Consider the following 11,126-nt stretch of genomic DNA (forward strand, 5'->3'; position numbering starts at 1 on the left):
TTGCTTTGGCTTGCTTTTTTATTAGGCATTCCCTCCTTTCTGTTTATTCGTAGCAATTGGAACACTTTTAATTTTAGTTGGGTCAGCATAAGAGCGAGTTTTTGTTTATAAACAAAAAAATGCAAAAAACAATATAAAAATATATATTTTTTAATAAATAATATAAATAAATAATAATATAAATAATTATAAATAATAAATGTGTGGGTAGAGAAATTGCAAAATGCGATAATGCAAAATTCCAGTAAGACAGGACACGACAGACACGCATAAATATTTAAATATTCATGTCCATATATCCATACATAAAGAAGCATAAAAAACAATAAAAACAATGACCAATATAAAAAGTGTTAATTTTTACGACTTGTGTCGAATTTGCACGACCACAACAACAAATACCGGAAAAATTGAAATATTTTCCGCTGAAGGAAAGTCTAAAAATATGAATGGAAAATTAGCGGAATGTTTATCCTTGAATGTGAGTACTTGCTCCAGCCCTAATGCAAATCATAAAATTTGGACATTTTGGGTATTTTTAGGTAGAGGAGTCGGATCGCTTGCCAAAAGTTGTGTGCCAACAATGTTTGCAAAATCTGGAAAATTTTTCGGAATTTCGAAATCTATGTCGGAATTCCCAAATGATGTTAAATTCATGCTTGGACTCGTCCCAGAATGGCGCAAAAGTTGTAGTAAAGGACACAGCTGGGAAATGTGGCAATGTACTTAATAGCGGGAATACATCTGCGACTTTGCAGCCACAACAAACATTGTCATTACAGCAACAACAAACGCCCTTTCAACAGCCGCAAACGCCTGTATTCACACTGCAAGGCTCGAATTTAGTGGCACAGGCAATGCCAACAACAACAAATGGAACAAATCAGGATTTCCTTAATTCCATAATGCAAGCAGTTGGAATACAGGTATAATATGCTTGCTCGTCTTATGTTTAACTCCATAATGATTTTTAACTTCTTCCTCTGCGTTTTCCAGCCAGAAAAACCTGCTGTGCCTCAATATACCATTACATTGGATAACTCGGCCCAACAGAATATTAATCAGCAGTTACAACAACACATGACAAATCAAGCTAATGCTGCAGCCGAAAAAGAAAAGGAGCTTAAGAATAAGTAGGTGCATTTCTTCTGGGTATCTTAATTGGAATTGAATTGTTTTTTTTTATTATTTCAGTGCCTTGGAGGAGTTTTTAAGGCTGAAACCAAATATAAAGGTAACACCTATAGGAAAGAAACATCAGCCGCAACAACAACATCAGCAGCAACAGCAAGTACAAGCCCAACAAGAACAAATAATCCAACAGCAACAAATTCAACAACAGCAGCAGCAACAACAAGAGCAATTAGTCCAACTTCAGTTGCAACAGCTACATCAGCAATTGCAATTATTAACCTCACAACTACAACCTCAACAAATCACCATTTCAGCGCCGCCTATTGCGAATATTACACAGCCACAGCTAACACAACAATCCAACAACGTAACCATACCCACTGCATTGGACGCAACAACATTTGCCAACTCTGACAATGAAGATTCCAGTCCGTCAAAGAATAAAAAGCCGAAATTAAATTTTGTACTCACAACTCCCAACAACAATAACAACACTCCGGCTGCTACCCTCTCAACTCCCATACCACAATTAACAACTTCCCAACTTGCCGCACCACAAATACAATTTCAATTACAACCATCCTTGGGACCACAAGCCATATTGCAAACTAATCAGCCCAATGCAGCTGCTGCAACGTTGCTCTCGAATTTAGCCCCACTTCTACAGCCACAAACGCAATTAAATGCTGCTGCCGCATTACAGGCACAATCGTTGGCCAATGTGGCCCAAAACTCATCTGCGAATATCTTGTCTCCCAATAAGTGTTACTTGCCGATAACAATTAAGGATGAAAATACAGATCAACAATTTGTGGCACATATTGATGCTAAGAATTTTATCTTACCCACAACATATCAATTGCAAATGAAGGTTTGTATTGAGTCTCACTGAAATTCGTCATAATCTCAAAAATGGTATTTATTTCCAGCTCCAACCACAAATAACCGGCCAACCCATAATGCAATTGGCACCAACCATACAATTAGCCCCCAATCAAACATTCCCAACAGCAGCCACTGTTGCAGCATTAAATAATAATTCTTCAGCTGTATCTATGAATCAGGCCCAGGCTTTACAACTGACTCCAGCCACACCACAAGTGCAACAGACACCAGTATCCAAACCAGAACTATCAACTCCTCAACAACAGAGTCAAACATTTAAACAACCTGCTCCTCCGGCTACATCAAAAAATATACAAATAACATCACAGCAAATAATTAATCCATCCGTAGATATTAAAAAGGAAGACCCCTCAGAGGAGAATAAAACAAAATCTTCATCCTCATCTCAGGATCAAGGCAGTCGTCCAGCATATAAGATATCACAAGCCCAAGGTGTCAATGCCATTGAAATAACACCAACCACCAGTTTTACCCAACAAATAATGCAACAAGTGCAACAGCAGCAAAAACAAAAACTTCAACAACAACAGCAGCAACAGCAGTCCAATAGTGCAACACTAACAACGCAGCATGGAGGAATAACGGTTCAACGTATAACAACAAAAACTTCGAATCAAAATGCTGTTCCCAACACAACGAACAGTGAAACTAATGAAAAGCATTCCAAAAAGTCTCCAACCCAAAATCTACCAAAATTACCGATTTTAAATAAAAATAATATAACAATAAGTCGTGTTACGACAACAACACAAAATCAGTCATCACAGAATCAAACGCAGAAATCCTTAATGGCAGCAAATCGTAATCAGGTTGTAAAAGTAACAACAAATGGGCCGACAACAAATACCACACTAAAAGTTGTAACACAACCCCAACCACCTAAAAGTCATTTGCAACTAACAGCAACGGTTACGCAAACTGCGGCTAAAAACTCCGAAACATCTCAACAGCAACAACAACAATCTCGGTCATTGTTAAAACAAAAATCTCAAATTATTGGCACCATAACTAAAACAACGACAAATTCTCCTTCACCAACAAAGAAATTTGTCAAGAAAATTAATTCCAATACGACCGGTGGTAGTACACCGATTGCCGAACAAAATCCCAGTACGGAACAAGGGCCTACGAATGATGCCACAACATCATCTACTACCGCTACGGATAGCATTTCCACACAACAGATTTCTGTAACCAGTGCTGATCTGAATACAAGTGGTTCTGGATCTGCATCTGGTTCTGGTAATAATATCGAATGTTCACAATGTGGTCGAGTTTTTAAGAAAAAGGAACACCTAACCCAACATTTGAAGTTGCACACCGGCATACGACCGTTTAAATGCAACGAAGAGGGCTGTCCCAAGGCTTTTAACCGCAAAGAACATTTATTGCGACATTTAGTTTCACATTCTGGCAAGAAAATGTTTAGTTGTGACATTTGTCAGAAGCCATTTTCTCGAAAGGATAATCTAAGTAAACACAGGAAGTAAGTAGTAATTAAATTAATATTTAAATATCACAGACTAAACTAAATACCAACTAAACTAAACCTAAACCTAATTAATTAATTTCAGAATTCATACCGAAACGAATGGTAATAATTTCGTTTGTGAAATTTGTAATAAAACATTTGTGGTCAAGGCATATTATATTCAACATAAATTGATGCATAAAACCAATACACAACAGACTGAGGAAGTAAGTTCGAACGAAATTTTTGGATAATTTTTTTTATAGGAAATGCTTAATGTTTTGCGATGAATTAAAATTTCACTAGCAACAAATGTGGAATATGAGGAAGTGATCTAATATTAACAAAAATTACTTCAACAATGTTTCACTTATAATTTTGAATAGCTTAATTTTTTAATTGAATATTTTAATGCAATTTTTTTTTATTTTTAAGGATAACAAACCTGATGATATTATGGATGAAAATAATACCAACAATAACAGAGAATCTCAAAATCAGAACGAGCAACAAAATCAACAACAGCAGCAATCATCAACCGCCACACAATTAGCCACGGCAACAATTTCTCAACAACCGCAACAAACCCTACACTATGTACCGCAAATAATGCATATGGTTACAACACAAGATATGTCCGGTAGTACAATAACAATACAGGCCACACCATCCTCATCGTCTTCGAATAATCCAAATTCTACAACTCTAAAAGGACACGATGCCACGGTATTAAATCTGCCCACGTCTTTAGCTAACTTTGTGCAATTGTCTCAGGCACAATTTGTTAATGCATCGACGGGACAAATAATGGGTCATTTAAAAATTGAGAAATGAGTTATCTATCTTCGGTTGCTGTGTAATCTCAAAACAATGTATACTTTGGGGATGTGTACAATATTTAAAGAAATGTTTTTAATGATTTCATAAAAGAAAAACCTATACCATTTTGTATACTGTTTAATATTTTAAGTATGTACAAACATCTATATCTTTATTAGCTCCTTCATCTTAAATGTTTATACAAGTGTCAATGTGCATTGAAGTTTTCATTTCGATGCAAAACATTTTGACATATTTTTCCGAAATATACTTATTAGCAATGTTTATTGTATTTGTTGAACCCCAGTAGGGATACTTCATTTAAATACTACTTGTCAGACATTTTGTGTTGCTAAAATGCATATTTTTTCTAATTTTAAATATTATAATTTATATGTATAATCTCATCTAATCATAGTATTGTGTATTTGTAATACCATTTTTATCGCCCATTGTTTTGTTATATTCATTATAATATTTTGTCTTAATTAAATATTTATTAAATAAATATACATTTGTAAAGTGTCATTGTAGTTTAACCCCGTTTGGATTTGTTTAGAACGTGTAAATATTGAATGTATCTATAATATAACTAGATGTAATAATTGTCATTAAGTATATATAAGTCTCATTATAAATTTATATATAATATGCATATATAATTATTTAAGATAAATAATAACAATATTTTATTAATTGCGAAAGCAATAAAAATTTAATAAAATACAATGGAAATATTTTCCAAAAATAAAGTGGTTTCCAATTGTGTTTTTAAGAGGGATTTCTTTTTCAAAGGTTTTTAACGTCAAAATATAAAAAAAGAAATAATTATTTAATTAATCTGCGCCTATGATAATCCTTGAAAAAAAAAATATTTCATAAATCTACACCTACAGTAGCCCTAGGAAAAATTATTTAATAAATCTACGCTTATGACTGCCTTTAAAAAAAAAAAAATTATTTAAAAAATCTACGCCCATAATATCCCTTGAAAAGACAATTATTTAAAATATCTACACCCATGCAAGGTATATTTAATAAGGTGTATGCATCAGATACAACAACAAATGTTTTACAAAAGCAACATTGTCGTTATAGAAATTAAATTGTCATGCTGACAATAAGTTTTTGACATAAATAAACAAAAACAATTATTAATTTATTTTTGTCAAGAACTATTCTTTGAGGAATAAATAATTAATTTGTGTATTCTTGGGTTATTGGCAATTTTAGGTCAGTAAAAAAAGTTTAAGACCTGGTCGCGATTAATTTTAAGTTTCCCACAATTAGCCCATGGCTCCTTGTGATGTTGTTTATCTTGTGGATTACAATCTATTTTTTTTTTCTATGGAGTGTCTTCAAATCTTGCTTCTTAAAGAAAATTGAAGGACATAAATCCCCGGCCAAAGACCGGATGTCAATTCTACGTGAATTTATTCGCTTTTCCCCTTCGACTTATTCTGAACAACATTTTCCGGTGAATGTTTTCGTATTCTCGCTTTCGCCTTATTCTGAATGAAGTTCGAAAGTGAAAAAATCCGCTTTGGGGAAAAATTAGGTATTCTGGATCACAGGGAGTAGGAGAATGAGATGAAATTTTGAGCGAAATTTTTCGCTAATAAATTCAAAGGTAGCTGACTACAAAAACATAAGTAATAAATATTTTTATGAAAAATATTTACACAATACTTATTAGAATTTTATAAATGATAGTATGCAATTTTTTAACGGGAAAACAACGAATAAAATGCTATTGGAAATCCTATTGAGTTTGATGCATTTTTGAGGCGAAATTCAGACATTTTGGGTGAGGATCTGTCTCTCTGTCTCACAACAGTAAAAAGCTTAAAAAAAATTATGAAAGAACAAAAATAATAAGGCTATTTTTTTCAAAATTATCTTTTGCATGATTTGAAGGAAAAAATAAAGGAGTAGGAGCAAATCATAACATAACTGCCCACTTTAAGAATTTGGGGAGATAAAATATCGGAATTACATAAAAAGGCACAAAATTATGTAGTAAAATAATAAACTGTGAATTAATTAATTCAATCGCAGATTTCTTCATATTATTCGTTGTGTTTTTGCCATCATAAAAAATGTTCTTTTATTTGTAATCTATTGTAGTTGTTGCAACAAATTTCATCAAAACAATGAACAGCTGTTTCGCATGCCACATTGTAGGTTGCCATATTTTCAAACTTTAATTTATTTTCTTTTAATTACAAAGCATTTATACAGCGGATTCTTGATATTTCCCATTTGTATTGTTATAAAGTTTAAATAACAATAAAATAAAAAAATCAATAAATAAAAGATTGAAAAATATTACACAATTAAATTACAATGGGGCAACACACATTGCAAGTTAAATTACAATATGGTAACACACATTACAGCTTAAACCACCATTTTCGAAAAATCGAATCCGCATCTCGCATTTTCTGCATCTCCCTATTCATTCAGAATTAGGCGAGAATGTGAAAGCGTAAGGCTGTAAATCATGGAAATTGTGTTGGCCGTATAAAATCTTTCCATAGACGTATTTAACCTCCGCCGAGAATTACGACAAGCACCAAGGGTCCGATTCCAATACAGGCTAACATAATCTCCTCGATTTTATGAGTAGCTGGGATTTCTAGACAGATTTCCACACATAACATAAAATATGTGGACCAATCGGCGAACGTGGTTATAACTGAGCCCAAGTTTCCTTTCCGTCCCCCTCTATGAATGCAGCTTTCTTGAATTTTTATTATTTAAAAAGCCTAAATTTAAAACCCATTTATGAAATCGAAATGTAATAATTCAAAATGTTTTTGACAATTTACTTTACAAACAATAAAGAAAAAAGTTTGAAACCATATGATTGTCACTTACACCTTATTAAATACACCTTGCACCCATGATAGTCCTTCAAAAGAAAATTATTTGAAAAATGTACGCCCTGGTTGCCCATGAAAAGAAAATTATTTAAAAAAAACTACGGCCATGATTGCCCTTGAGAAAAAATTATTTAAAAAATCTACGGCTATGATAGGTCCACAGACCCTCCGACAAATATATGTAACTATGTCACCTTAAACACAGATAATTCCTTCTTATATTTATTTTTAATTTAAATAAATTAAATTTTAAATTTAAATGTTTATAAAATTCTTAAAGAATATTTTTGCCAAGAATAACACAGCCATAGGCGTGAATTTTTAAAGAATATTTTTGCCAGGAATAACACATCCATAGGCGTGGATATTTAAACACAGATCTAAACTATATTTAAATCTTTCACATAGTACACATGTTTTTTTTATTTTGACTCACAAAAATTGCTAGGTATTTCCTTTAAAATTTAGTACATTTAAATTTTGCTATTATCATTAAAAATTCCAAAATGTTGTTTCATAGCAAGCAAAATTTATTGAATCTATTATAAACAAACCTTGATGTTTCAATTTCAGAGAATTCACTTGATTTATGATAGTTTAATGAAAAGAAAAATCACTGCAGGTGAAAATGTTGAGAACATAATTTTCACAATGTTTTAAATTTATTGCATTAGTTTAGAAGGCAAACGTGACCAGGTAAAGTTTTGCTATTTTCACAATTTCAGGAAAACAAAATTTTTTTATTACAAACTTTGAATAAGCATATGTTTTACATTGTGGCCGTAATTTATTGAACCTAAACTATTCTGTGATTTTCACACAATTTATAATTTCCATGAAAACAAACAAAACAAATGTAAAACATTTGTTTAATATTGAGAACGTGTGAATTATACGAGAAATAACAAAATATTGGAATGTGTTAGATATGCCTCCCTAATTGTTGTAATATTTGTGTTGTAATAATAATAATAATAACTAATTAAAATATATTTTTCACACCCACTTATGAAAATAGTATTTATTTAATGCCAATAACATATGACTGCCGGAATGGTATAGTGCAAAGTTGGGGTCAGAATTGATTTGTGGTATTGACAAACCTATTGATTACTATTTAACTAATATTATATTTTATTAATTGAATGGCTTTTATTCTGTCAAATATGTTGTGTCACATTAAATATCAACTCAATTACTCATAAAATTTCATAATCATTCATGTGTCGCTTAACAAATTTCGAACTAGCCCTCCTCCTCTGCCCATTACTTATTGCGAATATTAATAGCCTTCTTCCTATTAATAGTCAAACAATGTTCATTGGAATATTCGGGTGTTTGGCGAAAGGTGTTAGTCTAAATGTTTGTCTGTGAGACAACATGACGGCTAAGATCAGTTTTTTTCTTTAGGACATATACACGTTCCCACCACATTACGCTTAGTCATCGAAATAATTGGGATTTTTGTATTTATTGATTTTAAGAAATTGTTGTTGTTGTTAATTTTTCTTTCAGTGGGAGTTTTTACACAATTTAATAAACAAATCACATACTTTGCCAATATTTGGATGGTATTTTTTAAACCAAAATAGGTGTTATTTTTTTCTATTTATGAGTATAAATTTAATTCGCAATTTTATTTTTGCTAGGACTGATGTGATGGAATGAAATGTGATTGGTAAATTAACAAAGCCTATTTTAATGATCTGCTGGAAATTAAGCAACTAAATGTCTAAAAAAATAAATTATTAACACCTATTTTTGACAAAAAATATTTATCCGCGCCTCTGATAGTCCTTGGAAAACATTATAAAAAATCTACGTCTCTGATAGTCCTTGGAAAAACTTATATCAAATCTGCGCCTCTGATAGTCCCTGGAAAAATATTTAATAAATTTATGACTGTGCTAGTCCCTGGTAAAAATTTTTATTTAATCAACGCCTCTGATAGCCCTTAAAAATATCTGATATTTCCATAAGTACCTTCCTCAGCCATGCAACAAAACTTCCTGCATACCCCAATCCTACACAATGATTCCAAATTCAAATTTCAGGATTTCTACACTATTGGTTCACCCACAATTCACCCATCCTACGCCCCCACAGTGATCCTAAATCCAATTTTCAGGATTCAATCTCTATCGGTTCACCGACAATTCAAATTGTACCAAATTTAGTACACATTAGTAACAATTTTTAAAACGCCCTATCCAAATCCTGACTCCAAATTTCATTGTTTCCGCTCTATCGGTTCACCCAAATCCAAATTGTACCAATTATAGTACGATTTAATATTTTTCGTTCACATCAGTAAAAATTTTTCAAAACTACGTGCATAACACACTCCTACACTCCGATGGTAATGTTAATTTCAAATTTCAGGATTCCAGCTCGATTTGTACCTCCAAAAAAAATTTGTACCAAATATAGTACCATATAGTACTTTTCGTACACATGAGCACACGCTTTCAAAACCATCTCCTTAAATGGACCCTACTTCTCAACCTTAATTCACACTCCGAATTTCATGTTTTTAGCGGTATTCGTTCACATGCTACAGAATTGTACCAAATTTGGTACATTTTCGTACTTTTCGGATAGTTATAGTTCGAATTTCCAAAAACCCGACCACCAAACCAAATTTCAGAGTTCTAGCTCCAGTGGTTCGCCAAATACAAATGGTATCACATTAAGTACTTTTCGTACCGTTCTAGTACGAATTTCCAAAAACCCAGCCTTATCTGTCACCTTTGGACCAAATGTGATACTCACCCAAAATTTCAAGATTTTAGCTTCAGCCGTTTCGTCTTTTATTAGTATAGATTGCAAACATATCGGTGGAAATATGCGGCTAATCCTTGCAAATATCGAAAATCGGTTGGTACCTTTATAGTGGAGCTATACCAAAACGTAAATCGAATATTTTTCTAAACACCCCAAAAATGATCCTAACTTCAATGTTCAGAATTCCTATTCTATCGGTTCTTCCAAAATTCAAATTTTACCAAATTTAATACCCATAAGTCTTAATTTCCAAAACTACATACATACCCTAATCATACACTCCAAAATGATTTCCAAATTTAATACAGTTTAGTAATTTTCGTATACATGAGTACACACTTCCGAAACCACCTCCTAATCTCACATCTCAACCTTGATTCCCATTCCATGCTACGAAATTGTAACATAGTACCTTTCGCTTATAGTTCGAATTTCCAAAAAACCCTTTGGTATATCTATCCTACACTTTGCAATGACCCTCAGAGTTCTAGCAATACATTAGAAAAATATTTTTAAAAAAATCCACGCCTTATATGGGCCTTAGAAAAATATCTTTCAAAATACACGTCCCATATAGTGCATTAGGAAAATATTTTAAAAAGATTATTATTGCTGTTAGTCCTTAGACATTTGAAAAATATTTTTTCATTCCAAGATCCTTAAAAATATTTTATAAGCCTTAGGTCCTTGAAATAAAAAACACCATTATCACATTAAAATACTTTTTTATTAAAAAATATATATCGTGTTTTTACAAAATAAAAATTCTATAAAATAAATTTATAAATAAAACCATAAGATATTACAACATAAATACAATATATGTTATTTCATTATAATACAATTATATGTACTTTAAATAATATAACTTAAAACAATCTACAAAATACAAACATCAATTAAATATATATATATCTTTTTTTTTTTTTTTTTTTGATCAGATGACCCAAAATGGCTTTACAATAGCGATGGATAGAAGGAATGTCAACAAATATCGTGTGGAGCACTGGATACATTTGATCTCTCTCTCTCTCTCAGCTATGAAAGAAGTAGTAGTATTTGTTGTCGTGGGAAGACGATGTATTGACTTCCATCTGGGTGGGCCAGATACCGGTTCCATTGTTGCA

The 11,126-nt window shown here is 32.2% G+C and overlaps 1 protein-coding gene across 1 annotated transcript; it reads left to right on the forward strand.

Moving 5' to 3' along the window:
* The first annotated feature begins 334 nt into the window (after positions 1 to 334).
* Positions 335 to 4,345, forward strand: LOC133336119 (myb-like protein P). Its single transcript, XM_061544416.1, has 9 exons — positions 335 to 481; positions 543 to 926; positions 997 to 1,133; positions 1,195 to 1,456; positions 1,544 to 2,005; positions 2,064 to 2,948; positions 3,084 to 3,526; positions 3,615 to 3,738; positions 3,947 to 4,345. Exons 1-9 carry the CDS (start codon positions 335 to 337, stop codon positions 4,343 to 4,345), a joined length of 3,243 nt encoding a protein of 1,080 aa, XP_061400400.1.
* Positions 4,346 to 11,126: the final 6,781 nt, after the last annotated feature.

Source organism: Musca vetustissima, unplaced genomic scaffold (assembly GCF_032173495.1).
Source record: "Musca vetustissima isolate MV318-11 ecotype Yass unplaced genomic scaffold, APGP_CSIRO_Mvet_v1 utg744, whole genome shotgun sequence".
Classification (NCBI taxonomy): Eukaryota; Metazoa; Arthropoda; class Insecta; order Diptera; family Muscidae; genus Musca; species Musca vetustissima.

Coding starts and splice junctions, on each gene's coding strand:
- LOC133336119 (XM_061544416.1), top strand. CDS start 335: ATGACCAATATAAAAAGTGTTAATTTTTACGACTTGTGTCGAATTTGC. Junction 482..542: donor CGGAATGTTTATCCTTGAAT/GTGAGTACTTGC, acceptor GGGTATTTTTAG/GTAGAGGAGTCGGATCGCTT. Junction 927..996: donor TGCAAGCAGTTGGAATACAG/GTATAATATGCT, acceptor TGCGTTTTCCAG/CCAGAAAAACCTGCTGTGCC.